Genomic DNA, 17,739 nt, shown 5'->3' with positions numbered 1-17,739 from the left:
CAGGCTAAGTGAGTGGGCAAAAATTTGGCTGATGGAGTATAATGTGGGAAAATATGAGGTTATCCACTTTGGCAGAGAAAATAGAGAAGCAAATTATAATTTAAATGGAGAAAATTTGCAAAGCGCTTCAGTACAGAGGGACCTGGGGGTTCTTGTGCATGAAACACAAAAAGTTAGTATGCAGGTACAGCAAATAATCAGGAAGGCAAATGGAATGTTGGCCCTTATTGCAAGGGGGATAGAGTATAAAAGCAGAGAAGTCCTGCTGCAACTGTACAGGGTATTGGTGAGGCCACACCTAGAGTACTGCGTACAATTTTGGTCTCCATATTTAAGGAAGGATATACTTGCATTAGAGGCTGTGCAGTGATGATTCACTAGGTTGATTCCAGAGATGACGGGGTTGACTTATGAGGATAGGTTGAGTAGGTTGGGCCTATACTCATTGGAGTTCAGAAGAATGAGAGATGATCTTATCGAAACATATAAGATAATGAGGGGGCTCAACAAGGTGGATGCAGAGAGGATATTTACACTCACAGGGGAAACTAAAACTAGGGGGCATAGTCTCAGAATAAGGGGCCACCCATTTAAAACTGAGATGAGGAGGAATTTCTTCTCTTAGAGGGTTGTAAATCTGTGGAATTCTCTGCCCCAAAGAGCTGTGGAGGCTAAGTCATTAGATATATTTAAGGTGGGGATAGACAGATTTTTGAGCGATAAGGGAATAAAGGATTATGGGCAGGGAAGTGGAGCTGAGTCCATGATCAGATCAGCCATGTTCTTATTAAATGGCAGAGCAGTGCTTGAGGGGCCAAATGCAGTGGCGTAACTCGAGGATGTGGGCCCCAATACAAACATAGAAATTGTATTTTTATAAATAAAATATAGAGCATAGACTTTTATTAATTAACAACTGTTGCATTAAATTTTCCATCTGGAAGAAACTAGTTTAAAATTTTTTTTTACAAAAAAAATATTATAGGGTTTTGCTTTTGTTTGGTTCAATTTCGCCAAAATATTTCCTTATCTTAAAAACTAATTATTAAATTTAAAAATTTGTTTCAATTTCGCTTTTGTTCAGTTCAATTTCACTTACTCTAAAAATGAACACTGAAATAAATCAACATTCAACTCCAACAACTCGTCAAAAATGCAAAAATAACTCATGAACGACGAGAAACAATAATAAAAAATCATAACGATGGAAAGAAAGTTTCTGAAATTGCAGCATACGAGGGATTATCTTGCAGTACAGTGAGAAGTATTATAAAAAGATACTTAACGACAGGAATAGTGGAAAAATCGTCAAAGGATACCCGATAGCGAAGAGTCCTTCTTAACCTCGATAGAAGGCGGCCTTAGTGCTATAACATCAGGGGATTGTGGTGGATATTACCGCAACATGAAAAGATATATTATGATGTCTTTAAACAGAAACATAGAAACATAGAAAATAGGGGCAGGAGTAGGCCATTCGGTCCTTCGAGCCTGCACCGCCATTCAATCAGATCATGGCTGATCATTCTGGTACTGAGGTGAATGGCTGATTATTCACCTCGGTACCCCTTTCCTGCTTTCTCTCCATACCCCTTGATCCCTTTAGCCGTAATGGCCACATCTAACGCCCTCTTGAATGTATCCAACGAACTGGCATCAACAACTCTCTGGGGTAGGGAATTCCACAGGTTAACAACTCTCTGAGTGAAGAAGTTTCTCCTCAGCTCAGTCCTAAATGGCTTATCCCTTATCCTTAGACTGTGTCCCCTGGTTCTGGACTTCCCCAACATCGGGAACATTCTTCCTGCATCTAACCTGTCCAGTCTCGTCAGAATTTTATATGTTTCTATGAAATCCCCTCTCATCCTTCTAAACTGCAGTGAATAAAGGCCCAGTTGATCCAGTCTCTCCTCATGTGTCAGTCCAGCCATCCCGGGAATCAGTCTGGTGAACCTTCACTGCACTCCCTCAATAGCAAGAATGTCCTTCCTCAGAGGCAGGAAGCAAAGTGTAATGGTTGATGGATGTTTTTGTGACTGGAAGGATATTTCCAGTGGGGTTCTGCAGGGCTCAGTATTGGGACCCTTGCTTTTTGTGGTATATATCAACAATTTAGATTTGTATTTAGGAAGTATGATTAAGAAGTTTGCAGACGACACTAAAATTGGCTGTGTGGTTGATACTGAAGAGGAAAGTCATGGGCTGCAGGAGGATATCAATCTACTGGTCAGGTGGGCAGAGCAGTGGCAAATGGAATTTAATTCAGAGAAGTGTGAGGTGATGCACTTTGGGAGGGTTAATAGGGAAAGGGTATACACATTAAGCGGTAGGCCACTTAATAGTGTAGATGAACAAAGGGACCTTGGAGTGCTTGTCCACAGATCCCTGAAATTAGCAGGCCAGGTGGTTAAGAAGGCAAACGGAATGCTTGCCTTTATTGGCTGAGGCATAGAATATAAGAGCAGTGAGGTTATGCTTAAATTGTATAATACTTTGGTTAGGCCACAGCTGGAGTACTGCGTTCAGTTCTGGTCGCCGTATTATAGGAAGGACGTGATTGCACGAGAGAGGGTGCAGAGGAGATTTACTAGGATGCTGCCTGGAATGGAGAATCTTAGTTATGAGGACAGATTGGATAGGCTGGGTTTGTTCTCATTGGCACAGAGGAGGTTGAGAGGAGACCTCATTGAGGTGTACAAAATATTGAGGGGCCTCGACATAGTGGATAATAAGGGTCTATTTCCATTGGTGGAGGGGTCTATTACGAAGGAGCATAGTTTTAAGGTGGTTGATGGATGGTTTCGAGGGGATTTGAGGGGGGGCTTCTTTACGCAGAGGGTTGTGGGGATCTGGAACTCGCTGCCTGGAAGAGTGGTGGATGTAGAAACCCTCACCACTTTTAAGAGATGGTTGGATGGGCACTTAAAGTGCAGTAACCTGCAGGGTTACGGACCCAGAGCTGGTAATTGGGATTAGACTGGATGACCTTTTGTTGGCCAATGCAGATACGATGGTAATCGAATACTGCCAGGGTGATCTCCTGGACTAGTGTCGATTGCCTGGATGGGTAGGAGAGGAATTTTCCCAGATTTTTTCTCCCTAAATTCACCTGGGTTTTTATCTTTTTTTGCCTCTCCCAGGAGATCACATGGCTCTGGTTGGGGTGGAGTATAGAATGTTTCAGTGTAATGGGTGTCGCAGTTGTGTGAGGCGGACTGGTTGGGCTGGGTGCTCTTTGCCTTTCCATCATTGTTCAATGTTCATGGGTTTATCTGTAACCTTCAGGGCTGCTGACCGAGGGCCGTGAGGCTCTTTGTCTGCCGGCGCGGACACGATGGGCCGAAATGGCCTCCTTCTGTGCTGTAAATTTCTATTAGGAGACCAAAACTGAACACACAATATTCCAGGTGAGGCCTCACCAAGGCCCTGTACAACTACAGTAAGACCTCCCTGCTTCTATACTCAAAACCCCTAGCTATGAAGGCCAACATACCATTTGCCTTCTTCACCGCCTGCTGTACCTGCATGCCAACTTTCAATGACTGATGTACCATGACACCCAGGTCTTATTGCACCTCCCCTTTTCCTAATCATTCAGATTCACGTTTTTGCCCCCAAAGTGGATAATCTCACATTTATCCACATTATACTGCATCTGCCATGCATTTGCCCACTCACATAATCTGTCCAAGTCACCCTGCAGCCTCTTAGCGTCCTCCTCACAGCTCACACCGCCACCCAGTTTAGTGTCATCTGCAAACCTGGAGATATTACACTCAATTCCTTCATCTAAATCATTAATGTATATTGTAAATAGCTGGGGTCCCAGCACTGAGCCCTGCGGCACCCCACTAGTCACTGTCTGCCATTCTGAAAAGGACCCGTTTATCCCGACTCTCTGCTTCCCGTCTGCCAACCAGTTCTCTATCCACGTCAGTACATTACCTCCAATACCATGTGCTTTAATTTTGCACAGCAATCTCTTGTGGGGGACCTTGTCAAAAGCCTTTTGAAAGTCCAAATACACCACATCCACTGGTTCTCCGTTGTCCACTCGACTAGTTACATCCTCAAAAAATTCCAGAAGATTTGTCAAGCATGATTTCCCTTTCATAAATCCATGTTGACTTGGACCGATCCTCACTGCTTTGCAAATGCACTGTTATTTCATCTTTAATACGTGATTCCAACATTTTCCCCACTACAGATGTCAGGCTAACTGGTCTATAATTACCCGTTTTCTCTCTCCCTCTCTTTTTAAAAAGCGGTGTTACATTAGCTATCCTCCAGTCCATAGGAACTGATCCAGAGTCGATAGACTGCTGGAAAATGATCAGCAATGCATCCACTATTTCTAGGGCCACTTCCTTAAGTACTCTGGGATGCAGATTATCAGGCCCCGGGGATTTATCGGCCTTCAATCCCATCAATTTCCCTAACACAATTTCCCTAACACAATAACACAACAGAGCCACATTAATTAAAACGTTACTTATTATATATCATATTACTATTCCAATTATTATTCGAATAGTTATTTAAAATTTTAGCAAAATTGAATCGAAAACAATTATTAAATAATTCATTTTTAAAGGTTAGGGAATTTTTGCGGTGAAATTGAACCGAACAGAAGCGAAATTGAAACAAATTTTTTAATTAAATAATTCGCTTTTAAGATTAAGGAAATATTTATGCGAAATTGAACCGAACAAAAGCGAAATAGGACAGAAAACCCTATAAAATGAAAAGTTTGGGGAAAAAAATCCTAAAGTTCAAGGGCCCCCTTCAGGTGAGGGCCCCAATGTCACTGTATTGGCTGCATTAGCATAATTACGCCATTGGCCAAATGGCCCACTCTTGGTCCTATTTCTTATGTTCTTATAATTGCTCAACCATTGGTGGCTGTGTCTTCTGTTGCCTAGGCCCTAAGCTCTGGAATTCCCTGCGAAAACCTCTCTGCCTCTCTAGCTCTCTTTTTTCCTTCAAGACTCTCCTTAAAACCTACCTCTTTGACCAAGCTTTTGGTCACCTGCCCTATTTCTCGTTGTGTCAAATGTTTTATCTCATAACACTCCTGTGATACGCCTTGCGTCATTTTACTGTTAAAGACATTTTATAAATAAAATGGTTAGTGCCTAGCCAAGATTCCCGCCGAAGTTACGGTGGGAATATGCCGGAAAGTCGGCATATTTTTGCAGCCAGCGTTTCACCCGTCATAAGAAAGCACTTTCCCCACTTATCATAGAGAGCAGACAGGTGGTCAGTGCTTGGAAAACAAATTTCAAAAAATACCAACAGGATAGCAGACCCAAGCACTGGAACGTGATTCATTCCAGCAACTGGGCAGAGAGGTAGGGGCAGGCACGTGTAGAGGGGTGTTTTACTGTGATTTCTCTGATAACATTGCCAGGTTCATGGCTACTTTTAGAACATTATTTGAGAACCTTTTTAAAAATGTGTATTATGTTGTCACTTTAACTTCTAAAAGCATTGAGTCGTGGCCGCTGAAAGGAATTGGAACAGAATATTTTGAGCAATTTCATTGGTCGGTTTGCAAATAGTAACCTTGATTGCTGGTCACTTGTTCCTGATTGATGTTACCTGCTGCGTGAATGGATCAGGTCACAGTCAGTACATCTGGAGTTTGACTGACTTGAATAATCACTGTCTAATAAGTTACCAATCGGGGGGGATGAAGCTGTGATTCTGTTACAGCATGAGGTCTGTGAAGTCCCACACTCTTGAGTTGCGATGCCTTCAACTAAAATGTAATACTGTAGCACAAACGTGCACAAGATGCAAAACTTTTAATTACTCAGATACATCACCCCAGATTTTGCGGTCAGCAGCGAAGGATGGCGCTCGCCGCTGACCTTGAAGAAAGCTGCCCACAAAATTCTAGCGGGCTCTGTGGCATCAATTTCACCTTTCCTAATGTTAATTTCATTCTGGTGCCATCTATAGAGGATCTCTGGCATCCAGCAACAGTGATGTCATCAAGCAGACTAAGCAGCCAATCACATCGAAGCATTCTCACAGACAGCAAACCAGGAAGTAACAAGCAGCTTTTATCATTCACTTTTTATAATTTTTTCGAAAGCTAAATAAAGATTGTGACATACATATGGGATTAAGTTAGAAACTGAAATATCAGAAACAAACTTAAAAAAAAATAATGGCCTGGAAATCCCAGTCTCCCTGGATCCATACGGAGTGTGCACAGACCCGGGAAGGCATCGTAAAAGCCGGTTTTCAGCGCAAAATGCACATGCGCTGAAAACCGGCTTTACCGATCTGTCAAGCTCCAGCTTGACAGATCATCCCTATCTCGGGAGCCCGGACAATCGCATGGGCAAGATTGCAGTATTTACCCATATCATGCTCAGCGGATGTCCTGAAAACTCTTGAGCCTGATAAAAGCAGGTGCATAACCTTCTTTTACAGGCATAAGTGTTTTAAAACACACAAAAACATTGTAAAATAAAATTTTAAAAACATTTTATTGTTAAAAGCCCTGCCCACTAAGGTAAGTTTATTTTAAACCATAATTAAAAAAATGTTTTAAAAAATCGGAAAAATATATATTTTTTTATAAGACATAAATAACTTTAATTTAAATATGTGGTGCATTTTTTTCTATTTTTAATTTTTGTTTTGGTGTTTGGGGGCTGTTTCTCAATCATAATAATGGGAACTTCAACTTACTGGTTCCCATTATTACTGTACCTGGATTGGCTGCCCAGAGCCATGTGACTGCAGCTCCAGCTTACGGATGTCCCGACGTGCACGCGCTGCGACGCGCAGGGAGTGAAGGCCTCAGGACCGGGATCGCAGGAACAGGTAAGTGCGCATCTTTTTTAACTTCTCCAGTCGATCGCCCGCGGGAAGCAGCCGACCGGGATTTCTGGGCCAATAAATGTTTATTGTTTTAAAAATCTATGGAATATTTATCATAATGGAGAAAATGACAATCTGCAAGTATAAAATTTGTTTTTCAAGGCCAGAGAGGTTGTTCAGCACTAATTATGACTTAGTTAAAAACTCAAGTTACACTGCATTCAACAAGGCTTAACTTTTCTAGGGATTTTGCAGCGAGAATAGTGCGTTGAAAGTAGAAGTTCATGTCAATTCAATGATTTGAATTGATTTCCAGCTGCGAAGAGTGCAAGAGCGCACCCTGTGGAGGAGTGGGATATCACTGACAGATACTTCAGGATTTCCACTTGAAATGCTCATGCACGGATGCCAGAAGTTGCTGTCAGTTTTGCACAGTAATGACGGCGACGCTTACAGTTTCGTTGTCATTACAATTGCAGATTCCGGGCCATTAGGTTCCACTCTTGCTACCCTGCCAGGGCCATTGTGTGGTGCATGCTCTGCAGGTTCAGTGAACTGTACATCCTGCCCACCGGCAGCCTGACCTAGTTTCCAAGGCAACGTGTGGATTGGTGATAGGCTCAAACGATTTCAGTCACTGCAACCGACCCTGAGCCAGGATGAAGGGAGGCAAGATTCCCTGACTATTCACTTAATTATTAATTTAACACCATTTAAAAAAAATATAAACCGTATCCTCATGAGAACAACCATCAGGTAAATTTTAGCGAGGCTTCACTCCCAGCCTTGAGTCTCACTTCGACAGGAGCATACGGTCAGTGTGTCTGACTGACAGTATTTTTGACGTTTTGATGATTGGAATAAATCCTACAAAAATGGAGCCAAACCTTGCAAACATTATGCTTGTATATTTTTATTAAAAAAAATAAAGCAAGCAGCTCTTAAGTACAAGAGCGTGTGAAGGGGTTTATCAGAACAGGTTGCCGCTGAAATCGATATTCAACGTGAAAAGTGATGTCAGGATTTCGCACTGAATTAAACACCCTTAAAGTTGATTATTTCAGGCTAAATAGAATTTTAAAAAATGTATTCATTCACGGGATGTGGGTGTTGCTAGCAAGGCCAGTATTTATTGCCCATCCCTAATTGCTTTGAGAAGCTGGTGATGAGCTGCCTTCTTGAACCGCTGCTCCCACAGTGCTGATACAGGGATACCCTCAAAGCCTCCCTGATAAAGTGCAACATCCCCACTGACACCTGGGAGTCCCTGGCCAAAGACCGCCCTAAGTGGAGTAAGTGCATCCGGGAGGGCGCTGAGCACCTCGAGTCTCATCGCCGAGAGCATGCAGAAATCGAGCGCAGGCAGCGGAAGGAGCGTGTGGCAAACCAGGCTCCCCACCCACCCTTTCCCTCAATGACTGTGGTTCTCATATAGGACTATTCAGCCATCTAAGGACTCATTTTAAGAGTGGAAGCAAGTCTTCCTCGATTTCAAGGGACTGCCTATGATGATGGGTTAGGGAGGGAGTTCCATGATTTTGACTCAGCGACGATGAAGGAACAGTGATATATTTTCAAGTCAGGATGGTGTGTAACTTGGAGGGGAACTTAGAGGCTGTGGTGTTCCCATGCGCCTGCTGTCCTTGTCCCTCTAGATGGGAGAGGTTGCGGGTTTGGCAGGTGCTGCCGAAGAAGCCTTGGTGAGTTGCTGCAGTCCATCTTGTAGATGGTACACACTGCAGCCACGGTGTGCTGGTGATGGAGGGAGTGAATGTTTAAGGTGGTGGATGGGTGTCAATCAAGCGGGCTGCTTTGTTCTGGATGGTGTCTAGCTTCTTGGGTGTTGTTGGAGCTGCAATCCTCCAGGCAAGTGGAGAGTATTCCATCACACTCCTGACTTGTGCTTTGTAGGTGGTGGAGATCAGGAGACACAGAATACCTTAAGAAATGCTTGTCCTCAATGCATCGTTAATTGCAATCTGTTATTTGTATAAATCTTGAATTCAATCTCAAGTATCCCTTAGATATTCATAGCTAAGCATTCTATCATTAGAGACAACAACAACGTATTTATATAGCGCCTTTAACATAGTGACTCAAGGCGCTTCACAGGAGTATTAGGATATAAAAAATTTGAAACGGAACCGCATAAGTAGAAATTAGGGCAGGCGACCAAAAGCTTTTTCAAAGAGGTATATTTTAAGGAGTGTCTTGAAGGAGGAAAGAGAGGTAGAGAGGCGGACAGGTTTAGGCAGGGAATTCCGGAGCTTGGGGCCTAGGCAAAAGAAGGCACGGCCACCAATGGTTGAGCGATTATAATCAGGGATGCTCAAGAGGGCAGAATTGGAGGAGCACAGACATCTCGGGGGGTTGTGGGGCCTGGAGGAGATTGCAGAGATCGGGAGGGGGCAAGGCCATGGAGGGATTTGAAAATAAGGACGTCAACATTTTCACAAGAGCAGCGGAATTTGGGGAGGTGGGGGGGGGGGGAAGTCCGTTCCTGTACGAATATGAGAGAGAAGGAGCAGCTTCTACTGTTTTACATAGAAACATAGAAAATAGGTGCAGGAGTAGGCCATTCGGCCCTTCTAGCCTGCACCGCCATTCAATGAGTTCATGGCTGAACATTCAACTTCAGTACCCCATTCCTGCTTTCTCGCCATACCCCTTGATCCCCCTAGTAGTAAGGACCTCATCTAACTCCTTTTGAGGTGAGGGTTGACAATTGTTGATAATCCTTACATAGTTCCGAAAATATGTAATGTACATGGAATTTATTTCCCATTTAGTCCATTATATAGATCGCATCTGCACTCCACTGAGAAACATTGATTGAGTGAAAAGTGACAGAGGCCTGGAAATTGGTTTCACCCGAATTTGGCCCGAATTAAACTCAGCGGCGGCAGCAACTGCCATGTCAAATCTGGTGGAAGAGGTTCACATAAAACTGAACCCCCATCAGGGCGTGACCGACCGGGAGGAGGGGGGAGGAAAGAGGGGGAAGGGGGGAGGGGGGGGGAGGGCAGTGTCCGGCAACAGCCCACAGTTTCAACACGGAGCCAGGAGGAGTGTTCCTGTACCTCTTGGCTCCACATTCTGGCAAGTTTATTTAAAAATTTATATAAACTTACCATGGTGGTGGCAGTCCCGAACGGCCCCTTTAAGGACCGTCGGTTAGGCTACGTTCGGCCCAAATAAACCAACCACGTCGGTTGATCGAGATCAAATTTGGAAAGGGGCCTGCAACGAGCGTTAGGCCATGGATTTGCATGGAAAATAGGCCTAACGTGTGCCTGGGAGTGCTGTAACCAATCATGAGGCAGAATCAGCACGTACACACCGAATGCCATATTGGACCCATCACCTCCTGTCTCGTCCCCAGAGGTCTTTCGAGAAACAATGCTCCCTCTGATACAATTTTGAAACTCAAAACGCATTATGTTCACGGTGGCTATTTTAATGATCATGAACAACACATTTCATATTTCTGTGAGAACTAACCTTCCAGCCTCTGATTTTCCTTCTCCATCCGAAGCAACAGGATCTGCTGACAGATGGCTTTCCTCCACATGATCTGCAGCTCCTCAGAGGAGTGCTTCTTCTTCCCCCCGACTGGGATGTCATCCGCTATTAACAGGGAGGCCAAGGGGTCCTCTTCCACAGCTGGTGCGAGTGGAGAAAGGGGTGGCAACTCAATGCCGCCAAAACGATCTACAGAAATAAAAAGATCCAATCTGGTTATGTCAACCATCTGGCTTGAGAAAAACGCAACATGCGTCCCCGGAATCATGTTTATATGCAAGGCATCACAGAAAGCAACTAGGCCATTCAGCATGCCTGTTTCATATCTGCCACAGCCCCAAGTGAAATGTACCCTACCATGGTCTCTGCCCCAGGTACTTCAATTGTGGGCAAGTTACGCAAAATTCTTGCCTGATGCTCAAAAAGGCAATCAAGCAAAACCATTGTGTTTCGTTAACCTTCAAGCCCATTCCTTGCAGAGAGAACAATGGTCAATGGTGACTCTTCAACGTCAATTGCTTAATTCGTACTCCACCCACTATTACAAGATGAGTTTCCACCTTCACCCCCGTGGTAATCTAGCGCAGCAGATTGCCCACCCACGGTCGAACCCACCTGAATTCATACCCCGTCAGGTTACGCCCGTTTGTTTGGGTCGACCATTTCAGGTCGGTGCCTGCAAACTGTCTGCCCACAACTTGGCTGCACTGTACCTTCCAATGTTCCTTTCTCTTGCATGGCGGCAGAGGTCTTGTTCATGGGCGAGGCGACACGTAGGAAGATCCGCTGGCGCCACGAAATCCGACGAGGAGTGAGGACAAGCCCTGCCCCGCTCAATGACTCCGTGCTGTAGCCAGAAAAGGCCCTTCTCCTGCCTTCACCATCACTGAAGCATAAAAGAGAAAGCACTCAGAGACAAATGCCAAAATTCAAAAGTGTGGACTTCTTAGCCTCTCAAGCGCAGGTCACGACCGGGTAAAGCAGTAAACGATTCACTGAAATTAGATGGTTTAGTAAAAAGTGACCATGCCATGCGGCATTACGGAGCGGACAAGAACAACGCACATTTATCCTGTGAAGAAGGAAGTTCAGCCTATTTGTGTGAACACATAGATTAGTGTGGTAAAGAATGAACAAAAGGACAGGACTGACCATTTTACAAGGCAGCTACCAATGGCGGTTGTGTTAGGGCAACACGTAGCACGGGTTAAAGGACAGGTGACAGCTGAAAGGCTGCCTTCATGAAACCCAACTTACCAACTCGATGCAATCATCTCATAGTTTTCAGCAGCTTACAACATAGAAATATAGAAACATAGAAAATAGGTGCCCTTCGGCCCTTCGAGCCTGTACCACCATTCAATATGATCATGGCTGATCATGCAACTTCAGTACTCCATTCCTGCTTTCTCTCCATACCCTTTGATCCCTTTCGCCATAAGGGCCACATCTAACTCCCTTTTGAATATATCTAACGAACTGGCCTCAACAACTTTCTGTGGTAGAGAATTCCACAGGTTCACAACTCTCTGAGTGAAGAAGTTTCTCCTCATCTCGGTCCTAAATGGCTTACCCCTTATCCTTAGACTGTGACCCCTGGTTCTGGACTTCCCCAACATCGGGAACATTCTTCCTGCATCTAACCTGTCCAATCCCGTCAGAATTTTATATGTTTCTATGAGATCCCCTCTCATTCTTCTAAATTCCAGTCGATCCTGCTTTTCTTCATATCTCAGTCCTGCCATCCCGGGAATCAGTCTGGTGAACTCAGTTTGCTGCACTCCCTCAATAGCAAGAATGTCCTTCCTCAGATAAGGAGACAAAAACTGTATGTAATATTCAAGGTGTGGCCTCACCAAGGCCCTGTACAACTGTAGTCAGACCTCCCTGCTCCTATACTCGAATCCTCTAGCAATGAAGGCCAACATGCCATTTGCCTTCTTCACCACCTGCTGTACCTGCATGCCAACTTTCAATGACTGATGTACCATGACACCCAGGTCTCGTTGTACCTCCCCTTTTCCTAATCTGTCACCATTCAGATAATATTCTACCTTCCTGTTTTTGCCACCAAAGTGGATAACCTCACATTTATCCACATTATACTGCATCTGCCATGCATTTGCCCACTCACCTAACCTGTCCAAGTCATCCTGCAGCCTCTTAGCATCCTCCTCACAGCTCACACTGCCACCCAGCTTAGTGTCATCTGCAAACTTGGAGATATTACATTCAAATCCTTCGTCTAAATCATTAATGTATATTGTAAATAGCTGGGGTCCCAGCACTGAACCTTGTGGTACCCCACTAGTCACTGCCTGCCATTCTGAAAAGGACCAGTTTATTCCTACGCTTTGCTTCCTGTCTGGCAACCAGTTCTCTATCCACGTCAATACATTACCCACAATACCACGTGCTTTAATTTTACACACTAATCTCTTGTGTGGGACCTTGTCAAAAGCCTTTTCAAAGTCCAAATACACCACATACACTTGTTCTCCCTTGTCCACTCTATTAGTTACATCCTCAAAAATTCTAGAAGATTCTGAATCAGTTCCTATGGACTGGAGGGTAGCTAATGTAACACCACTGTTTAAAAAAGGAGGGAGAGAGAAAAGGATAATTATAGACCAGTTAGCCTGACATCAGTAGTGGGGAAAATGTTGGAATCAATTATTAAGGATGAAATAGCAGCGCATTTGGAAAGCAGTGACAGGATCGGTCCAAGTCAGCATGGATTTATGAAAGGGAAATCATGCTTGACATATCTTCTGGAATTTTTTGAGGATGTAACTAGTAGAGTGGACAACGGAGAACCAGTGGCTGTGGTGTATTTGGACTTTCAAAAGGCTTTTGACAAGGTCCCACACAAGAGATTGCTGTGCAAAATTAAAGCACATGGTATTGGAGGTAATGTACTGACGTGGATAGAGAACTGGTTGCCAGACAGGAAGCAGAGAGTCGGGATAAACGGGTCCTTTTCAGAATGGCAGACAGTGACTAGTGGGGTGCCGCAGGGCTCAGTGCTGGGACCCCAGCTATTTACAATATACATTAATGATTTAGATGAAGGAATTGAGTGTAATATCTCCAGGTTTGCAGATGACACTAAACTGGGTGGCGGTGTGAGCTGTGAGGAGGACGCTAAGAGGCTGCAGGGTGACTTGGACAGGTTAGGCGAGTGGGCAAATGCATGGCAGATGCAGTATAATGTGGATAAATGTGAGGTTATCCACTTTGGACGCAAAAACACGAAGGCAGAATATTATCTGAATGGCGGCAGATTAGGAAAGGGGGAGATGCAACGAGACTTGGGTGTCATGGTTCATCAGTCATTGAAAGTCGGCATACAGGTACAGCAGGCAGTAAAGAAGGCAAATGGTATGTTGGCCTTCATAGCTAGGGGATTTGAGTATAGTAGCAGGGAAGTCTTACAGGAGTTGTACAGGGCCTTGGTGAAGCCTCACCTGGAATATTGTGTTCAGTTTTGGTCTCCTAATCTGAGGAAGGATGTTCTTGCTATTGAGTACAGTGAAGGATTGATTCCCGGGATGGCGGGACTGACATATGAGGAGAGACTGGATCAACTGGGCCTTTATACAATGGTGTTTAGAAGAATGAGAGGGGATCCCATAGAAACCTACAAGATTCTGACGGGACTGGACAGGTTAGATGCGGGAAGAATGTTCCCAATGATGGGGAAGTCCAGAACCAGGGGACACAGTGCTAGGATAAGGGGTAGGCCATTTAGGACTGAGATGAGGAGAAACTTCTTCACTCAGAGTTGTTAACCTGTGGAATTCCCGACCACAGAGAGTTGTTGATGCCAGTTCATTGCATATATTCAAGAGGGAGTTAGATATGGCCCTTACGGCTAAAGGGATCAAGGGGTATTGAGAGAAAGCAGGAAAGGGGTACTGAGGGAATGATCAGCCATGATCTTATTGAATGGCGGTGCAGGCTCGAAGGGCCGAATGGCCTACTCCTGCACCTATTTTCCATGTTTCTATGTTTCTATGTCAAGCATGATTTCTCTTTCATAAATTCATGCTGACTTGGACCAATCCTGTCACTGCTTTCCAAATGCTCTGCTATTATATCTTTAATAATTGATTCCAACATTGTTCCCATTACCGATGTCAGGCTAACCAGTCTATAATTCCCTGTTTTTTCTCTCCCTCATTTTTTTTTAAAGTGAGGTTACATTAGCTACCCTCCAATCCATAGGAACAGATCCAGAGTCAACAGAATGTTGGAAAATGATCACCAATGCATCCACTATTTCTAGTGGATGCATTGGTGATCCACTTCCTTAAGTACTCTGGGATGCAGACTATCAGGCCCTGGGGATTTATCGGCCTTCAATCCCATCAATTTCCCTTACACAATTTCCTGACTAATCAGGATTTCCTTCAGTTCCTCCTGCTCGCAAGACACTCGGTCCCTTATTATTTTCGAGAGGTTATTCGTGTCTTCCGTAGTGAAGACAGAACTAAAGTATTTGTTCAATTGGTCTGCCATTTCCTTGTTGCCCATTATGAATTCACCTGATTCTGACTGCAAGAGACCTACATCTTCACTAATCTTTTTCTCTTCACCTATCTATAGAAGCTTTTGCAGTCAGTTTTTATGTTCCCTGCAATCTTACTCTCGTACTCTATTTTCCCCCTCCTAATTAAACCCTTTGTCCTCCTCTGCTGTATTCTAAATTTCTCCCAGTCCTCAGGTTTGCTGCTTTTTCTGGCCAATTTATATGCCTCTTCCTTGGATTTAACACAATCCCTAATTTCCCTTGAGTTGAACCACCTTCCCCTTTTTATTTTTACGCTAGACAGTGATGTACAATTGTTGTCGTTCATCTATGTGATATTTAAATGTCTGCCATTACCTAGCCACCGTCAGCCCTTTAAGTATCATTCGCCAGTCTATGCTAGCCAATTCACGTCTCATACCATTGAAGTTACCTTTCTTTAAGTTCAGGAAGTAACTGTTTCACTCTGCAGCTTAATGAAGAATTCTACCATATTATGGTCACTCTTCCCCAAGGGGCCTCGCACGACCAGACTGCTAATTAATCCTCTTTCATTACAAAAGACCTAGTCTGGGATGGCCTGCCCTCTAGTTGGTTCCTCGACATATTGGTCTCGAAAACCATCCCTTATACACCCCAGGAAATCCTCCTCCACAGTACTGCTACCAATTTGGTTAGCCCAATCTATATGTAGATTAAAGTCACCCATGATAACTGCTGTACCCTTATTGCACGCATCCCTAATTTCCTGTTTGATGCCATCCCCAATCTCCCTACTACTGTTTGGTGGTCTGTACACAACTCCCACTAATGTTTTCTGCCCTTTGGTGTTTTGCAGTTCTACCCATATAGATTCCACATCATCCAAGGTAATGTCCTTCCTTACTATTGCGTTAATTTCCTATTTAACCAGTAACGCTACCCCTCCTCCTTTTCCTTCCTGTCTATCCTTCCTGAATATTGAATACCCCTGGACGTTGAGTTCCCAACCTTGGTTACTCTGGAGCCATGTCTCCTTAATCCCAATTACATCATATCCGTTAACAGCTATCTGCGCAGTTAATTCATCCACCTTATTACGAATGCTCCTCACTTTGAGACTCAGAGCCTTCAGGCTTGTTTTTTATAACACTCTTTGTCCTTTTAGAACTATGTTGTAATGTGACCCCTTTTGATTTTTTCCCATGATTTCTCTGCCCTCCACTCCTGTTTTTCTCCTTCCTACCTTTTGCTTCTACCCCTTTGTTACTTCCCTCTGCCTCCCTGCGTAGATTCCCATCCCCCTGCCATATTAGTTTAAACCCTCCCCAACAGCATTAGCAAACACTCTGCATCTTTCAGAGTTGGTGTGTTTTCTTGGCAATATTTACATTAACCTGTTTAACACCTCTTTTAAAATCGTGAACAGGAAAACTATAGATATGTTAAAGCTTTATCCACTATTACCAACAATAGCCTCGAGCCATATATCAATCAGCTGCCAGTACATTTCCCTCCAAGTCAGAAGGTTGTGGGTTCAAATCCCACTCCAGGGACTTGAGCACAATAGTCTAGGCTGATGCTCCAATGCAGTGCTGAGGGAGTGCTGCACTGTCGGAGGTGCCTTCTTTCGGATGAGACTTTAAACTGAGGCCCCGTCTACCCTCTCAAGTGGGCATAAAATATTGAAAAAGAGCAGGGAAGCTATCCCCAGTTCCTGGCCAATATCTATCCCTCAATCAACATCACAAAAACAGATTATCTGGCAAAATCACATTGCTGTTTGTGTGAGCTTGTTGTGTGCATAAACTGCCACATTTCCTACATTACAACAGTGACGATACTTAAAAAAGTAGTTAATTTTAAAAGTACTTGAAAGTAAAGCACTTTGGGACATCGTGAGGTGATGAAAGGCGCCATATAAATGCAAGACTTTTTTTTTCAAGGGGCTGAATGTCGATAGCTGGGCAGCACTGCAAAGAAACCAAACCTTGTCTGGTTGCATTGTTGGGTTAGCTCCCTGTTCTTGAGGCACTGCCTGTTCTGGCGTTCTCTTCTTTTCTGACTCTAGCCCCAAGCTCCCCTCTTAATTACCATATGAGCCCAGAGCTAAGTTGTTAAAGTAAGGAGCTGATTTGAAATACAGTCTGGTCAAATTATATCATGCATTTCAATTTTGTGCTGTACCGAAGACCAAACAAGATTTGAATGACTAACTGCCATCGTTCCTCTCGTATTAATCTGTCCCTCCACCTAATTGATAGGGAGACATTTTGTGATGCAGATATATGGGGCAGATGTTTGGAATCGTGCAGTGCAGCAGCAGGAACAATGTGCAGCGAACCTTGCGTCCCTGCGTACCACAAGGCCACCCCTGCTCCAACGTTTCTATATTTAGGCTTCATTAGGGGGTCACGGTGAACCAGCACTCAATCTCGATATCCAGCACTGCAGCAACTACTTCAAAGACTGCGACCTCTTTTTAAAAGAAAGGGAGCTTTTTGGCCGCTAAAAAATGTAATCATTGCAAATAACTTGATATAATGGAACAGCACCAAGGCAGAGTTGCTGTTGCAGCATGTGTCAAAAAGGGTTGTTCTTTTTAGCACTCCCGAAAACCACTCTCCCCTCCCCACAAGAGAACGAATTAGACTCCCAGCACAGAGCGGTGCGACACTCAATCTTACGTTGATGGACTTGCCGGCACAAGAGAAAAAGATTTGCATACGCCAAAAACAATTCAACTGAGACCAGGCTACTTGCCAGGACTTCATACCAAGTTGGTCATAAAGTATCTCTTCACACCCTGTTACCCATTGACTGCTGCTCCGTGCAAAGTAGAAGCCCACCACTACCTTCTCAAGGAAAAC

The 17,739-nt window shown here is 44.1% G+C and overlaps 1 protein-coding gene across 4 annotated transcripts in view; it reads right to left on the bottom strand.

The window, feature by feature from the left end:
- Positions 1-17,739, bottom strand: part of tbc1d4 (TBC1 domain family, member 4) — a 336,885-nt gene that overhangs the window by 43,836 nt on the left and 275,310 nt on the right. For all 4 annotated transcript variants that reach the window (XM_070891722.1, XM_070891723.1, XM_070891724.1 and 1 more), the window contains 2 exons: positions 11,073-11,245; positions 10,339-10,548 (listed from right to left, as the gene is read on the bottom strand). In XM_070891722.1, coding sequence (XP_070747823.1) covers positions 10,339-10,548; positions 11,073-11,245 — 383 coding nt within the window. The remainder of the gene's footprint in view (positions 1-10,338; positions 10,549-11,072; positions 11,246-17,739) is intronic.

The sequence above is a fragment of the Pristiophorus japonicus genome, chromosome 10 (assembly GCF_044704955.1).
Source record: "Pristiophorus japonicus isolate sPriJap1 chromosome 10, sPriJap1.hap1, whole genome shotgun sequence".
In the NCBI taxonomy this organism is placed as follows: domain Eukaryota; kingdom Metazoa; phylum Chordata; class Chondrichthyes; family Pristiophoridae; genus Pristiophorus; species Pristiophorus japonicus.
The sequence above is the reverse complement of the archived record's forward strand: the minus strand, read 5'-3'. Positions and strand labels throughout refer to the sequence as shown.